This window comes from Macrotis lagotis, chromosome 2 (assembly GCF_037893015.1).
Source record: "Macrotis lagotis isolate mMagLag1 chromosome 2, bilby.v1.9.chrom.fasta, whole genome shotgun sequence".
Classification (NCBI taxonomy): domain Eukaryota; kingdom Metazoa; phylum Chordata; class Mammalia; order Peramelemorphia; family Peramelidae; genus Macrotis; species Macrotis lagotis.
Genome location: NC_133659.1, coordinates 276,556,379 through 276,573,952, shown reverse-complemented (window position 1 = coordinate 276,573,952; position 17,574 = coordinate 276,556,379). Strand labels below are relative to the sequence as shown.

The window sequence follows — 17,574 nt, the reverse complement described above, 5'->3', positions numbered from 1 at the left end:
GCAGAGAAACAATTGATAAATAGAAGTATGTTTAGAATAATTCAACATATCTTTACCTATTTTTGTCTAATAGTCATCTCTAAAGTAAGAGAGGAGGAAAGAGGAAAGGAAAAAAAGGTTAAAAAAATTTACAAGGTAACTTGGTTATATAGTTGGAGGGAATTTCAACTTCTACATGGTAGATTTGAAATTTCATAGGCAATCATCCTTTTTATTTGTCCTGTGATTTAGAAATACTTATTTTACTCTATGAATTAAAAATAAAATAAATTTTTAAAAATATTATTTATCTAATATTCTTTCTGATACACAATGAGAAGGGTGATGAAAGGCAGGGTGTTACCATGATCACTGCTTCCATCTTTGCCTTACTTTTCCAAGAATCCTATTTAGAAAAATATTGAGAGAATTACCAAAGGATTCAAAATCAAATGTTGCAAAACCACCTTATATCATGGAACTTAAAAAAGAGTAATTGGAGAAGTTTACCAAATTGTAGGACATTGCACAAGTACAACTAAATCAATATAAGAAGACACTTAAAATAAATAGAATGAAAGCATACCATTGCTGTATCTGGGAGAAAAGTTGTGGAATGTGAACATAGGACGCTCCTGAGTCCTGTTAACTTTTGAGCTGCTCACACCATTAGGAGTATGGCTTTGATCAAAATCATCGATGTAGGCCTGGAGGGCCTCGGTTGCAGAGCTGTACATCCTATCTCTGTACAGGACAGAGCTACTTGAAGTAATGTCCTGACTATTTTTCTTGCTGCTACTCGACAGAAGATGTGATGTAGATTCATGAGATAAAACATTCAATGTTTTAACTGACTTTGCCATGGATTTCTCAGAATGGGGAGTTACTTCCATTCATCTCTTTTATTTTTAAAAAACTGTAAACACACAAAAATGGCATAAAACATTTCAGTTAAAAGGGAAAGATGGTCTCCATTCATATAAATTGCTCTGTGTGTTAGTTAATCTAGGGATCAGAGCATAGATTTAGTGGCCATCCTGTTCCAATTCATTCATTTTACAGATGGAGAAAATAAGAGCAACTGAACAATTTCTTCAAGATCACACAGTTATTTAGGTCTACAAATGATGCATATACTCTTTGATGCTTTACGCAAAATGGACACATAAAAAATAATTTAGATGGTTGGCTGCTGATTTCACTGCCAAGATAATCAGGAAGTGAATGTACTTTTTTTTTCTTTTCAGTCAGTCAGGGTACTGTAAACTTGCCCAGGGTCACACAGGTATTAAGGATCTGAAACTGGATTTTAACTTAGGTTCTCCTAACTCCAGAGTTGGTGCTCTATCTACTGTACTACCTTTTTGCTCCTTGAATGTATTTATGATAGTAAGAATAGCAAAATGGAAAAAACTTGGCCTTGGAAGACCTGCTTTTGAATGACCTTAGCAAATCATTAAATGTCTCTGAATCTCAACTTCTTCATCTGAAAAAAAGAAGATGATAATACTTACACTATCAATCTTATGGGGCTGTGATAAGGAAATATCCTTATTAACCTTAAAATGCTAAAGATTATAGGAATATGTCAGAGTATTTCTGTTGGGGAACCAAATATATAAAGGCAGTCCAGAAAATGATAAATTATGAGCAGGAATAAAAAGTGTAAAAGTAAAAACAATTGTATCCAAGAGAATGTGAGTAGAAAACAAAGAAGGTGGAGGGAAAAGTTGCTACAATGTGCTGGGCAGTGTGTTAAGTACTTCACAAATATTATATTATTAGGTCCTCACAACAAAACTCTAGAGATAACTCTTAGAGTTATCTAGTGTGTTATTATTCCCATTTTATAGTTGAGGAAACTGAGGCAGACTTATTGTTGTTTGTTCTTCATTCTCAAAGAGGTCCATGACATCAAGGATATGATGCCATGACATGAAACTGAATTAGAGTTAGATAAGGGAGGGCTGTGCAAAGTCACTAACCTCAAACTAAGGCAGGCAGTGATGAAGTGACTTGCCCAAGGTCACAGAACTAGGGTCTGATCCTGGGTTTGAACTTATGTCTTACTGACTCTAGGTCTACCTAGCTGCCTACAAAAGTTAGAGCCAATAGGATAGGATTTCTTTTCCTTTTTATTTGTAGTTCAAGGGTCAAATTAATATGAATAACCTATAGTCATATAGAGCTTTATAGGTCTACTATGAGGTAGGTACTGCAAAGTATTTTCATGTCCATTTTACAGATCAGGAAACTGAGATTCAGGGAGGATACACAAAATTTGGGAGACCCAAGGGGGTCAGAATTCAAATATGAGTGTTATTTCCATTATATCACACTGCAGCATCTAGCAGGAGATCCTTGGAGACACTTAAAGTCAGAGATGCTCAGTACTCAGGGCTGGTTTGGCAATGGTCAGCTAATGTCCTATGGCATAGACACTTTGATCTATAAGATGTCTTATTAGTTCATATTGTCAAGAATTCAGTGTCTAATATTAGGGTATTTCTTTCTCTATAGGTTTATTTTCCTCATCTGCTAAAAAACACATCCAATTCTGTCCTCAATTTGGTGGAGAACACCCATGGAAAATGCCAATAAGAATACTCACTTTTTTGATCCTACAACATACAAGTGGACAGCCTGGTTTTTTTCAGAATTGTGTAATTTATGACATCATAATACATAAAATTCCTTTTGTCTACTGAGAATTGTTTCAACCCTTAATTTCCTCTAGAAAGAAAGGGATGAAAGTGAGAAGACATGAGATGAAAATTGACAAAAGGCAAATTATCAACATGAGTTTGAATGAAAGGTGATCTGACTCTAAAATCAGCTTCGGTGACTGCAGTTAGGGCATGAAAACATTCATAGAATATTCAATTCGATTCAATTCAAATCAATATGTTGTTCAATCAGAGGTATATGATGTCATGACCAATTTGGGATTTTGTTGGCAAAGATACCAGAGTGGTTTTCCACCTTCTCCAACTCATTTTACAGATACGGAAACTGAGGCAAACAGTATTGATTGACTTGCCCAATGTCCCACAGCTAATATGTGTCTAAGGTCATATATGAACTCAGGAAGATGAATTTTTCTGACTCCAAGTTCCTTGTTTCATCCACTGCCACCTCCCAGAATCCCTAAACCAAAATATGTATTAAGTACCTATTATATGGAAAATACTGTATAAGGCAATGAGGCTACAAATGTAGAGGAAGGAGTCCTCAATGACTATCAGAGAAGAATGACATACACCAGTAAGTGGAATTTCAAGGAGAATGGGACAAAGGCAGAGTAAAGATTCAATCAAGAATTTATTAAATACCCACTATGACCTAGATACTATGCTAAAAACTGGGAAACAAATTTTGTTTCTATTTTGACATGACTTCATTAATAAAGATGTTGAAATACGTGCACATCAATTTAAGTACAAAGTCCTTCTAACCTTAGAAATCTTTACACTAAAATAGCAGCAGATCTGATGGTCTTATTCACAAATGCAATACTAGTTTACAAATTTTTTAATTAATATTTCCCAATTAGTCCTCTTTTGCTTCCCTTTGGAGGGGGACATATTTCTCTGTCCATTAAATTAGAAATACTTTTTTAGGTTTTTTTCCAAGGCAAATGGGTTAAATGGCTTGCCCAAGGCCTCACAGCTAGGTCATTATTAAGTGTCTGAGGCCAGATTTGAACTCAGGTACTCCTGACTCCAGGGCCAGTGCTCTATTCACTGTGCCACTTAGCCACACAAAATATTTTCTTTTTTAAAAAGGGAAGAATCCCCACTTTCTAATTTACATTTTGTTAGGGAGGCAATATAAGTATATATGTACATAATCATTGGGCAGGTAGGTGGCTCAGTGGATAGAGAGCTAGGACCAGAGTCTGGCAGACCTGTTTTCAAATGTGGCCTCAGTTATTAGATGTATATCCCTGGGCAAGTAACTAAAGCCTCTACTTACCTTAATCCAGTGGAAAATAAAATGGCAAACCAGTTCCACAGGTCACAGAGTTGGATGCGACTGAACAACAATAGAATATAAAATAAATGAAAGATGGCTATGATTCTCCTACTTCAACTCTTTGCCTCCCTTACCCTTTTGATTCCCCCCCTTTTTCTCTCTCACCCTTTCTCTGTCTCCCTCCATAGTGCCATAGCATGCTCTCTCTCTCTCTCTCTCTCTCTCTCTCTCTCTCTCTCTCTCTCTCTCTCACACACACACACACACACACACACACACACACAACCTATACACAATTTGAACTTCTTCCTTTTTGTGACAGATGGCAGAAGGGTATTTTATGACTTCCATAGATAATAACATAGAGAGATGCAGACAAATGAATGAAAAAGGGACACAAGATCACCTTCAAATGGAGGGATGGGGGGAGATATCATGAGCAGATTCTTGAAGAGGAGATTGTCCTCACATAAAACATAAGGAGAGAGCACATGTTAAGCAAGGAGGATGGTCTGTGTATAGGCAGATGAAAAGAAATGCAGAAGGAGCACCTTGTAGTCTGCTTTAGCCATGACACAGAGTACAAGAAGACAGTAAGAGGAAACAAGGCTGGAAATTAAGTTGGAGTCAGATTGAAGAGGGCCCTAAATAAAAGCCTAATGGGGTAATGCTTTATCCTAAAGGCAATGGAGAGCCAGCAATGTTTCTGAATAGTGGAACAAAATGGTCAGACATCCGCATGATAAAAAGTATCATGACATGTACGAGGGACAGACAATGGAGAGAGAGGAGACAGGGAAACCTGTGAGGAGGCTTTGGCAGTAGTCTGGATTAGTCAGGTTCTAAACTAGAGAGGTGAAAGAATCAATAGGAACTAACAGTTCATTAGCTAAAGGAGTAAGGCACCAGGAGGGAGAGAGAGGAAATGGGATGGGCAGGTAAGTCCAAACATCTCCTCTACCATCCCCTTACCTAAGTCCTTCCCTCAGGTCCTGATGGAGATGGCCCAGGATTCTGAAACCTAGAGCCTCATACACAGCAGATCTCCCTTAGATCACAGGTCCTGCTTCTAGCCAAGCCCTTAGAACCATCAACCAGACTGATGACTCCTGTCATCGGAAAATAGACCAGTCATCCCTATATACCACTAACCCTGGGTGAAGTCAAACTGGTCTATCAAGACTTCAGTGCCTTCAGTGTCCTCTTTTGGAGAGATAATATTCTTTGCTAATGTCTGTGTCTCTCCCTTTCTCAGTGCATGTATATCCCTTTTCCCATCTATCCCTCCCTCTGTTGTCTTTCTGTCTCTCTCTCCCCTGCTGTCTGTCTCTCCTTCTCTCTGTCTCTCTCCCTACTTCTGACTTGTCTGTCTCTCTCCCTCCCTCTATCATCTGTCCATCTATCTAACTCTCCTTCCCATCTGCTCTCTCTCTCTCTCTCTCTCTCTCTCTCTCTCTCTCTCTCTCTCATGAACTTTGTGATGATACTCTGAAGAACCATCTGACCTGCAGCTTCAGTAGTCTCCTCCGTTAATTAGAATGTGAGCTCCATTGTTATCTTCAGTGCTTAGCACAGTGCTTGGAATATAATGATGATGTTTGTCCTTTGTTCCTGAAGAAGACCAGGGCATCAGGGAGATGATGCCATGACAAGCACATGACTTGGATTTGAGTAAGGTGCTGTGCTAAGTCACAGCTTTACTTTCTCTGCTGGAGCCACCTGGGTCCAGTGGTCAGATAGGAATCTGTAAGACTGCAGATGCCCTGGATTGGAAGCAATCAGAGGTAAGTAACTCATCCAAGGTCACACAGCTAGTAAGTGTGAAATGTCTGAGGTTACATTCGAACTCAGGTCTCCTGTCTCCAGCGCCGGCACTCTATCCACTGTCACCTAGATGTATTATGTGCTTAATAGTTACTTTTGCAGTTATCACATCATTCATTGCTAGATGGTAAGGGAGAAGCAAAGGCATGACTAAGATTTACTTCACTGGGAGGACGGCATTACCAACGACATGGAAAACTGAAGGAGATATAAATTTAGAGAGAAAAAAAGATTAAGTTCTATTTTGAATATGTCAGTCAATAAGCATGTATCAACTGTCTTCTATGAGCTGAGTGCTGTAGACACAAAAGGGAAGTTAAAAAAAAAGCAACAGTCCCTGACTTCAAGAAGGTTCTAATGGCACAGATAATATGTAAACAATTATGTACAAACAAACTTTGGATAAGATACATTGGAAAAAGAATTTGAGATGTTTCAAGGACTTCCATGAGGAAAGGAGGGAGTAGAGTAGTGACAATATTTAATAATTACGGGTGATTGTATCATTCAATCAAAAATTTCCTTTAGATATTCAACATTAATAAGTTTAAAAAAAGTTTTCCTCTGGGACACTAATGGACTGTTGGTGGAGTTGCGAACTGTGCAAACTATTCTGGAGAGCTATTTAAAACTATGTACCAATGGACTATAAAATTGTGCATATTCTTTTTAAAAATGTTTTCTTGGGGGCAGAGCCAAGATGGCAACAAGAAGGGAATCATGTCTTAGGCACTCTCTCATAAATCTTCCAAACTAAGGACTCTAACTAAACTTTCGAGTGACAGAATCCACAGATGGACCCAGTGAGGCAGTTCTCCTACTCATGGTAACCTGGAAAAGAGCAGAAAGGCTCTGCTCCCCAAGGTTGGAGGGGTGGCCCACCGGAGGGGTGGCCCACCAGAGGGGTGGCCCATCAGAGCAAAAGAACTTCAGCCTCCCAGAGGCAGCCCCAGGGTGCTGGGAGCCACGGCTCACAGCAGCAGGGGAGTTTCCTGACCTACGCCCAGGGAGCACCGGGCATAAATTGGGGAAACAGCGGGGTGACCTCTGCCAAAGCGAGCACGTGAAGCCCAGCCCTCAGGGCACACAATGAGTAGCTTGGCCACCACAGCCCAGATCCAGGAAACAGAAGCAGGGGAGCCAGTAAGCAGGAGCCTCCAGGGCATGAGCCCATTGAACCTAGGGAGGGGAGTGAAGAGAGAGAGACTGCAGAGCTCTGCCGCTGGAACAGGACTCTGGGGTTCTGACCACATTCAGATCCTGATCACAGTCTAGGCAGCACCCCCGCCCCCACTCAGCCATGTGTCAGAGGGAGCTGTATATAGTCATTCACAGACCAGGAGGGAGGACAGAGCCTCACACACTGAGACCCTTGTGGGAGTGTCCCAAAAGCTCAGGAAGCACCCCCAAAACAGACTAAGGCTGGGAAAATGAGCAAGCAGAAAAACAAGAGGAACACCATTGAGAAATATTTTGCATATGAGCCCAAGAAGGATCAAAACACTCAGTCTGAAGATGAAGAAGCACAAGCTCCTGCATCTAAAGACTCCAAGAAAAACAGAAAATGGGCTCAGGCTATGACAGAACTCACAAAAGACTTTGAAAATCAAATGAGGGAGTTAGAAGAAAAACTGGGAAAAGAAATGAGAGAGAGGCAGGAAAAACATGAAAATGAAGTCAGCAGCTTAGTCAAGGAAATCCAAAAAAAAAAAATGCTGAAGAAAATAGCATGCTAAAAAACCACCTTAGGTCAAATGGATAAAACAGTTCAAAAAGTTATTGAGGAGAAGAATGCTTTAAAAAGCAAAATTGGCCAGATGGAAAAAGAGATAAGAAAACTCTGAGGAAAACAAATCCTACAGACAAAGAATAGAACTCAGGGAGATTGATGAATTTACGAGAAATAAGACTCAATAATTCAAAACCAATAAATGAAAAATTAGAAGAAAATGTGAAACATCTCATTGAAAAAAACAACTGATATGGAAAACAGATTTAGGAAAGACAATTTAAAAAATATTGGAATACCTGAAAGTCATGATCAGGAAAAGAGCCTTGACATCATTTTCAAAGAATTACTACAGGAAAATTGCCCTGATATCCTAGAAGCAGAGGGCAAAATAGAAATGGAGAGAATCCACCAATCCCCCTGAGAAAGAGATCCCAAAAAACCAACCCCTAGGAATATTATAGCCAAGTTCCAGGACTCCCAAGTCAAAGAGAAAATATTACAAGCAGCCAGAGGGACACAATTCAAATATAGTGGAGCTGCAGTCAGGATCACAGGACTTAGCAGCAACTACATTAAAAGCTCGTAGGGCTTGGCATATAATATACCGGAAGGCAAAAGAGTTTAGAATGCAGCCAAGAATCAACTACCCAGCAACACTGAATGCCCTCTTCCAGGGAAAAAGATGGACTTTCAGTGAACCAGGGGAATTTCAAATGTTCCTGTTAGAATGGCCAGAGCTGAACAGAAGGTTTGAACTTCAGATACGGGACTCAGGTGAAGCATGGAGATTGGAGGAGAAGGGGAAAATATGAGGGACTTGATGATGATGAACTACATGTATTCCTGCATAGAAAAATGACACTGATAATATTCATATAAACCTTCTCAGTTAATAGAGCGGGTAGAAGGAGCTTTTATAGTTGAAGCACAGGAGAAAACTGAATTTGAAGATAAAATATGGTGTAAAAATGGAGTCAATAGACAAAAGGGAAATGTAATGGGTTAAAGAAAAAGGAGAGGGGGAATAGGCCAAGATATTCCATATAATAAGATTTTTCTTTATTACGATGAGCTATTGCAATGATATGTAAGGGGGGAAGGCAAGGGGGAATGAAGGAATCTGCTCTCATCAGAGGTGGCTAGGAGAGGAAACGGTATATATACTCAATGGGGTATAGACATCTGGATTAAGAAGGAGGGGGGGACAGGTGGAAGGGGGGTGATGTGAGTGATAGAGGAGAGGATGGACCATGGGTCAGATATAACACATTTTCTTTTTTACTTCTTGCAAGGGGCTGGGATTGGAAGGCCTGTCCGAGACCATAGGGCCAGGTGGATGCTGGGCCTAAGGGGTGGTATGGGGGCTCAGGCTTCTTTGCCCCAGGGCTGGAGATCTGTCAGCTGTGCCACTCAGCTACCCTACAGCAGAGTCAGAGTGAAAAGAGACAGAAAATATAGTACATGGTAGTGAAGAAATATGAAAGGAGGGAGCTGTGATCACCAATGGCAACAGTGGAAAAATATGGAAGTAACTTCTGTGATGGACTTATCATAAAGAATGTGATCCTCCCCATGACAGAGTTGTTGGCATTGGAACAAAGACTCAAGCACATTTTTATTATTATTTTGGGGGCGGGGTACAGGGCAAATGGGGCTGGGTGGCCTGCCCGCATAGCAGGGTGATTGTTCGGTGTCTGAGGCCGAATTTGGACCTGTGTGCTCCTGACTTAAGGGCCAATGCTCTGTCTGCCACCCAGCCACCCCTACTATTATTACTATTTTATTTGATTTTGGGTCTTTTTTTTCTTTTTTTTGGTTTTTGCAGGGCAGTGGGGTTGGAGTGCCTTGCATGTCACATAGCTGGGTGATTGTTGGGTGTACGGGGCCAGATGTGGGCTCAGGTGCTCATCCAGGGCTGGTGCTCTGTCCATTGTGCCACCTGGCCATACCTACAATTATTAGTATTATTTTTTTAATTTTAATTTTTTCCTCTCTCCTTTACTTTATCGCTCAAGTGAGTCTATATTTTTTGAGGGGAGGGGGTATTTCATTTACTCTTAAACAAGATTATTTTATTAATGTATATAAAAACATTATTTGTACAAAATGAGAATAAATAAATGAATAGTAAATTAAAAAAAGTTTTCTTTATTTAAGGCAATAGGGTTAAGTGGCTTGCCCAAGGTCATACAGCTAGAAAATTATTAAGTGTCCGAGGCTGGATTTTAATTCAGGATCTCCTGACTCCAGGGGCTGGTGCTCCATGCACTGTGCCTGCCACCTAACTACCCTGTGCATGCTCTTTCACGCAGCAATACTGCTACTAAGTGTATATTCCAAAGGGATGAAAAAAGGTAAAGGACACATTAGAAAAATATCCATAGCAACTCTTTTTGTGGCAGCAAAGAATTGAAAATTGAGGGGATGCTCATCAGTTGGGGAATGGTTGAACAAATTATGGTATATGAATGTTCTGGGGTAATACTGTTTTATAAGAAATCATGAGCAGGTGGATTTCAGAAAAGCTTAGAAAAGCTTTTATGAACTGATGCTGTATGAAGTGAACAGATTCAGGAGAACACTGTATACTTTAAGAGCAACATTATTTGATGATCAACTAGAATAGACTTAAACTCTTTTCAGAAGTACAGTGATCAAAAGCAATTACAAAAGATTTGTGACAGAAAATGCCATCCACATTTGGAGAAAAAAATTATGGAACCTGAATGCAGACCAAAGAATAGTATTTTCACTTTTTAAAATTTGTTCTATGTTTTATCTATCTCAGAGTTTCTTCCCTTTTGTTCTGATTCTTCTTTGACTAATATGGAAATGTTTAATGTGATTGTACATGTATAATCTCTATCAGACTTCTTGTTGTCACAGGGAGGAAAAAGAGAAGGGAGGAAAGGAGAAAAATGTAGGACTCAAAATTTTTACAAAAAATGTAAATGTTGAAAACTAGGAAAATAAAACAAAATAAAAATTTATAAATGTATAATATTTATAAACTTAGAAACAATTTAAGTTTTCCTGAGTCTCCTCCAATTTTATCAATGGTTTCTCAAAATTTCACCTTACAAAACCTGAAATAAGGCAGCTGAAAAAGAAAAAGACCAAAAGAGGCCTTATACAACTGTCAGTGCAACTGTTCATCCTTTTATTTTTTTTATGAGTTTAATAGGTTATAACTTTCCTGAAAGTAGAGATCGTTTGTCTCCCAGGGTCTATCAAAAGACCCCAGAATTAGTAGATGCCTAAATCAATATTTTTTTTATTTTGTTATTTTTTTTAATTTTTATTTTTTTTGCAAGGCAATGGGGTTAAGTGGCTTGCCCAAGGCCACACAGCTAGCTAATTATTATGTCTGAGGCCAGATTTGAACTCAAGTACTCCTGACTCCAGGGCTTGTGCTTTATTCACTGGGCCACCTAGCAACCCCCTAATCAATTTTTATTCAGCAGAATCAGTTTTCCAAGTGGACAAGCACTAGGCCATTAGTGAAACCAGCTCATCCCTCTACACCTTCCCCAATTAAGGGTCAACTCACCTCTGCAAGAAGATCTCCAGTGAGGGGAAACTTCCCCCTTCCCCACTGGGTGCTATTCAGGTCAGAACTAGGAAAGACATTGTCAACACCTAACTTTAAATTCCCTTCAGTACCTTTTCCCCATTATTACTAATTCTGCCTTTAGGTAACAAGTACAATTCTAATCCCCTTAATGTGGGACAGCTTTTCAAAGTGAATACAACTCTATTGCCTCACTAAGTCTTCTTTTACATAGTCAAAACTCTTTCCATTGACTCTTCTATGGCATGGTCTACAAGTCTCCTTCATTGTCCAAACACAGTCCATATGTCCAATAGACCCAGAAGGCACTGGAGGAGAAAGTGAGGTTAGTGACTTTGTATAGTTCCCCCTCATTCAAATCCAGTTCATCTACATATCATGATATGCCATGGTCTGATGCCATGGTCTTGTTCACCATGAGAACCAAGGACAAACAAAAACACAGTCTTGAATGGAATACAATATTGTTGATGGGGTCTGAACAAAAAAGAGTCATTAGGACTATCATGTTTCTCACTGAGGACTCCACACCTCCCTTGAAGAACCCTAGGATAGCAATCACATTTTAGAGGCCATGTCACATTACTGATTCACTTTGGATTCAAAGTCTCTAGAAATTTCCTGGATCTATTCCCACTGTCTTGTGACTGCACCCTTGATAGTAGTTAAGTAAGATGCACAGTAGATAAGAGTGCTAAAAATTGAGTTGAGAAGACCTGAATTCAAAACCATCAAAGCATCAATAGACACAATAGTCACTATTGATCAGAGAAATGCAAATTAAAACATGGCTTACATGACAGAAAAGGAAAATGTTAAATGCTAGTGAGGATGTGGAAAAGTAGGGAGACTCTTGTTGGTTAAGTTGTGAACTGATTCAACTCTGCTGGTGAACAATCTGGAACTATACCCAAAGGGCTATAAAACTCTGCATACCCAAAAAACCACTGCTAGCTCTGCATCCCAAAGAAATTAAAGATATGTACAAAAAGAATTATAGAAATTCTTTTTGTGGTGGCTAAGAAATGGTCATGAGGGGATATCCATCAATCGGAAAATGAACAAGTTGTGGTATATACCTGTGAAGGAATACTATAGAAATTACAAGCAGGATAGGTTCAGAAAAACCTGGGAAGACTTGTAAGAACTCATACAAAATGAAGTGAACAAAACCAAGAAAACACTACACAGGAACAGCAATATTTTAAGGATGATTAACTGTGAAAGACTTTTAGCTACTCTGATTACGACAATGAACCATGTGAAAAATGTTATCCAGTTCCAGAGGAAAAAATGCAACATGGCTAATATGGAAACAAATCTTGCATGACTTAACATTTATAGCAGGAATCATATTGCTGTCTGTTTGATTTGGGAGGGGGAGGGTTAGAGCAAGGGAGAATTGGAATTCAAAATTTAAAAAATTATTGTTAAAGTATATTTTGAAAAAAGAAAAAATTCTCAGACTTCTACTCACCTATTAAATTAAATATACTCAACTTATTGTTGTTTAGAAATGATACTTTTCCCTTACCAGTTCCATTCTGAAGCAAAAAGTATGGCTTTCCTTGAAGAAGTGACAAATCATTCATACTATTTTCTTCACCTCAGAGGAAATAAAATAATATTGTTTGCCGAGTGCATGGTTAACAGAAGAGTCTGTTCTGGTAGATGGTATCAGAAAGCATGCATGGTAATAAAGTTGAAAACAATCTTGGGCAGGAAATCCCTTTGCAAATCCAATTTAATGATTTTTGCATTCTGGTACAATTTATAAAAATTAATATCCTGACTTTTTATTTAGTGCATGCACTGGAAAGAATATATTCATTCTCCTGGCTTTGCAGACTCCCAAAGGTTTACTAGTGATGAGATGAAAAGGAAAATGTTATTGTTATCGGTGAAAAAAGTGAGAATTTTTCCAAATGAAGCAACTGAGATAAAAGAAAAAACACCAATACATTCCCTAAGTATAAATCAAATAATATAGATATTTCTAGGAAATTCTCCAATGTGTCCTGCCTTGATGTCTGATCCATTCAATTCTCTTTGTTGTTTGTTTTTTCAAAAGTATTCAAACTATAAAAACTTCAGGGTGCAGCTATCAGGAAGCAACTCAATAATTGGGCAAATATAAACTATAATATATAAAAAACACTGGTGGGTGCCATTAGGACTATCTCTCTAATGGCTTTAGGCTAAACTGTAACCTCTGAAAAAAAGCATGGTACCACATACCCAGTGGCAGAAGCCCATTCATCCTAGAGGGAAAGTAAAACTCAAAGACATTTGAAGAACATATACTACCCATTCTCATTAGTTATTTAGAGCTTGGACCCAGACACTCTCCCTAAGAGTTCACAGATTGATTTATATTATTGTGTCAGAATATAGGAGGGAAGGAGGGAGGGAGGGAGGGAGAGAGAGAGAGAGTAGAAACTCGTAACACTGGATGGTACAGATCAAAGACACCACTGATTTTAGTAAGTGGTAAAAATAATAGTAAATATTGAAAGAAACAGAGTATAACTATAAATACAATTAAGCCATGGCATTATTACTTATCTTTGTAGCCACACAAAATATAATGATTTTGTTTGTGGTCAATACAGATAGACATATATAACATACATATGTATATTTTCTCTCTAATAAGATGTAGCAGAAAGTACTCTGGATTTAAGACTCAAAAAACTTGAGTTCTACTAATCTTAGGTACAATACTTAGTAGCTGTGTGACCCTAGGGAATCACTTAACCTGTCTGCCTCAGTTTCCTAAATTGTAAAACTGGAGCTATAACACCTACCCTCAGGGTTGTTGCAAGGACCAAATGGAGTAACATCTATAAAGCCCTCAGCATAATGCCCTGGAACTTAGTGGGGCTTAATAAATGCTTGACCCCTTTCCCTCCAGGAAAGATTTTTGCAAACAACAGTCTATGAACAACTAGAAACTTTTGGAAATTTGAACCTAAGATTCAAGGTCTGAATCATTGCCAGTTATAAAGGATAATCCCCTGAATAACTGCTACTTCCACTGAAGTAATGCTGACGTCAATTATTGCACTTCCAAGACCGCAAGCCTAGAGAGATGGGTACCATGGATGATTGTTTTCAAGACACTGAGATGCTTAATACACAATCCATTGCCAAGAAAGGCCTCAGGAAACAGCATTAAATGAAAATGACATAAGTCAAAGCAACTGTCAGTCCAAGAAGATGGCACTGAAAATCTGGATAGCCTTTTCATGTCTCACTTATGGATTTCAGCCCCCTCTAAATAATTCATTTCCCAAGGTGATTTGCAAGCATTTTGCAATTTTAGGAGCCATTTATGAACCATTATATTAACAGTCGATTAACTGGGCATCTATACCATATTGTCAACAGGTGGCATATCAACTGTGGACTATTATCCAAATTAGAAATCTAAGTTTTATTGCATCCATTAATGTAGGGTGTTTTTTTAGCCCATATTCTATAGACCAAAGGAGTATTCAAAAGTAGGATGGATACTTGGTTCTATACATAGTTTGGAATCTTCAGGAAAGCCTGAGGCTGGAGAACCATTTCTTAAATCTTAAGCTCTTAAAACTATTACAGTCTAATATAGGGGTTGCCTTTTTCTCTCTATCATTTATTCAGCTTTTCCCCATATTCTCAATGTACAGATCTAAATATATGCAATTGCCATTCTTTTAACGTGGATGAGAGCATTTCAGCAGATATAGCTGCCAACAGATGAGAAAAGATTGTGCTCACTTTAATACACCATGACTAATTGGGGAAAACAGCAAACATGCACATTAGGATAATATCTGTAGGCTTATAACAATTCACCATCACACCAGCAACACTATAACTAGCATTTTACAATATTGGGTAATGAAGAAAAAATGTTTCCTTATGCTCAATAGTAACTTCCATAAGCAGTTTTTTTAAAAAAGAGGGGGAACTACTCACCCATTCTAAACTAAATAACATCATCAATCACTCCCCAATACCTTTAAAAAATAATTCAAATAAGGAAAGCAGCAGATGGGGTTCCCATCAGAAAAAAAATGACTCACTACATTTATTAGGGCTGGGTGCCATGATAGTGTTGGAAATAGGTTTGTTTGGTTTTTTTTTAATTCCAGTTCTGAAGGAGATTTCATTCTAATGGGGAAGGAAAACAAAATGGCATAAATAGGGACATTCAAGGAGTATGCACAGCAGATGAAAAATAATCTTAATGGATTATTGTCACTAGCAGCTGGGGGGGTTGAGAAAAGGTTCCTGAGGGATGGAGGTAGCATTTGAGTTAAATCTTGAAGAAAGCCAGAATTAAGGAGGAAGAGCATCATAGGGGACCAGTCAGTGGAGAGGGAAGATATAACTAAACAGAAGGGTGAGGAGGAGTAATATCTGAGGAAAGGTCCAAACTGTGAGGAGTTTTGCATGCCAAATAGATGGGTTTATTTTTAATCCCACAGTATGAAGGAGCAACTGCAATTTATTTGATGAGGAGGAGGGATAGCATGGTCAAGTGCCTTGGGTAAGTTACTTTGACAGCTCTGTAAAGGCTGGATTAGAGTGGGGAGAAACTTAAGGCAGGGGTCAAGTAAGTAGACAAATATTCCAAAAGTCCACCGATCAGGTAGTGAAGTAGTCACTATGAGAGTAGAAAGAAAGGGATATGGTCAAGATATATGGTTTAGAAAGAAATAACATTTGTAAACTGATTGGATATGTGAGAGTGAGAGAAAGCTTGGGTTATTGGAATGATGGTTGTGGCCTTTATAGTTCAGAAGTTTCTTTTTACAATGAGAGAAAAGAGTGACGATGGGAGGGAGGAAAAACAGAGTTCTGGTCATTGAAAAAAACAGCCAAGTTAAAAAGGGGAAAAATGACCAAGGGAAGGTAATGAGACTTGAATAAGGTCACATAGAACTAAGAACCAAGTTTCAATCTTGACTAGAAATTCAGTTTCTTTTCTTGGACCATGGAATCTATCTGCAACCCAGAGACAAAATAACAAAGATCATCGCTGAGAGCAGCAGCATTATAAATGAAAAGGAAAATATGAATACCAAAAATATCATCAAAGAAGAGTCCACTAAACCTGTACATGAGGGATAAGGAGGAAAAAATTGTGCCTTATTTCCAAATTTCAATTCTGAGTACACAATCAGAACACAAGGGCTCTCAGTTCTAGCTTAGATACTACCTAGTTCAATCTTATAAATGAAGGAAAAAATGCTCAGAAAGGAAGAGAGACTCATCAAAGGTCATACTTAGCTAATGACAGAATGGTGTGAATTGGCGGTACCTTTGGTGATATTGAAAAGAGGATTGTCTTAGGAGGGATGATAAGGATTTCTATTTTGGACATAATAGGTTTGAAGTAATAATGAAATTCCATGATCTCCAGGGAATGAGAGACTAGAAGACAGTTTAGGAATATGTTTGTCTTTCTTTGCTGAAGATTTTTTTTGTGACCTATTGACTCAGATAATAAGAAATATACTTTTCATGGGATGTACTGACCTCTGACATGTAAAAACTAAAGGCAGCATGAAACTTATTGTGACTGTAAAAAAGAAAAAAAGTATGATCCTTAACTAAATCTCATTTTATTTTTCAGGTGTTTTCTTATACATTATACTTATGCATTTTATGCATCTACTTATACATTTCAAGTGTTTGCCTATACATTCACAACATGGCTTGTGAAAGATCTCTTTCTCTAGATCCAGTTTATATTAGTACTTAACATCTTATTTCACTTTGGAGGTCATGTATTAATTTTTATGACACACTTATCCATTGGTAAGGACAATGGATGATACTGATTAGGAATATTCATATCCTTCAGTATCCAGGCCACTGGTTTTGAGGTTAAGAGACATAAAACACTTAGAGACCCTTCCAGCTATACTGCTGTTCATTGGTACTGAAACAGAAAACTACATTTTAGGTTCATTAGAGTAGGTGAGTTTGCAGTGTGTTTCACCATGCATCATGGGTAATACATTATAGGGCTCAAACCTTCATTTAGAAACATCTAGATCTGAGTTGTTAACCTGGGGACATTAGACAGATTTCAGAGAACCTGTAAACAAAGTCGGGAAGAAATTACATCTTTATTTTCAGTGATCTCTAACTAAAATTTAGCATTTGATTCAACTTCACCAGACTGCTTATATAGGTTCTATGATATCAAAAAAGGTTAAGATCACCCAATTTAGGTGATTTTTGAATCATTCCAGATGATTTTTGTTATTGAATCATTCCAACTTTTCATGCCCCCTTTTTGGGGAGTTTTCTTGTCAGAGATAATGGAGCTATTCACCATGTCCTTCTCCAGTTTATTTTACAGATGAGGAAACTGAGGCAAGGAAAGTTAAGTGTCCTGCCCAGGGTCACACATTGAACTCATGATGATGAGTCTTCAAGATTTCAAGCCCAGTGCTCTATCCACTGTGGAACCTAGTTATTCAATCTAGATGAC

General features: G+C 38.3%; 1 protein-coding gene across 7 annotated transcripts in view; it reads right to left on the bottom strand.

The window, feature by feature from the left end:
- The window catches only part of GRIP1 (glutamate receptor interacting protein 1), a 739,827-nt gene that overhangs the window by 297,441 nt on the left and 424,812 nt on the right, over positions 1-17,574 (bottom strand). For 4 of the 7 annotated variants that reach the window (XM_074226203.1, XM_074226198.1, XM_074226199.1 and 1 more), the window contains exon 1: positions 566-7,453. The exons of 2 other annotated variants lie outside the window; for them this stretch is intronic. In XM_074226203.1, the coding sequence (XP_074082304.1) occupies positions 566-872 (307 nt within the window). In that variant the 5' untranslated portion in view covers positions 873-7,453. Of the gene's footprint in view, positions 1-565; positions 7,454-17,574 lie in introns of those variants that run through there. One more of the 7 variants, XM_074226197.1, reaches the window with a different exon arrangement.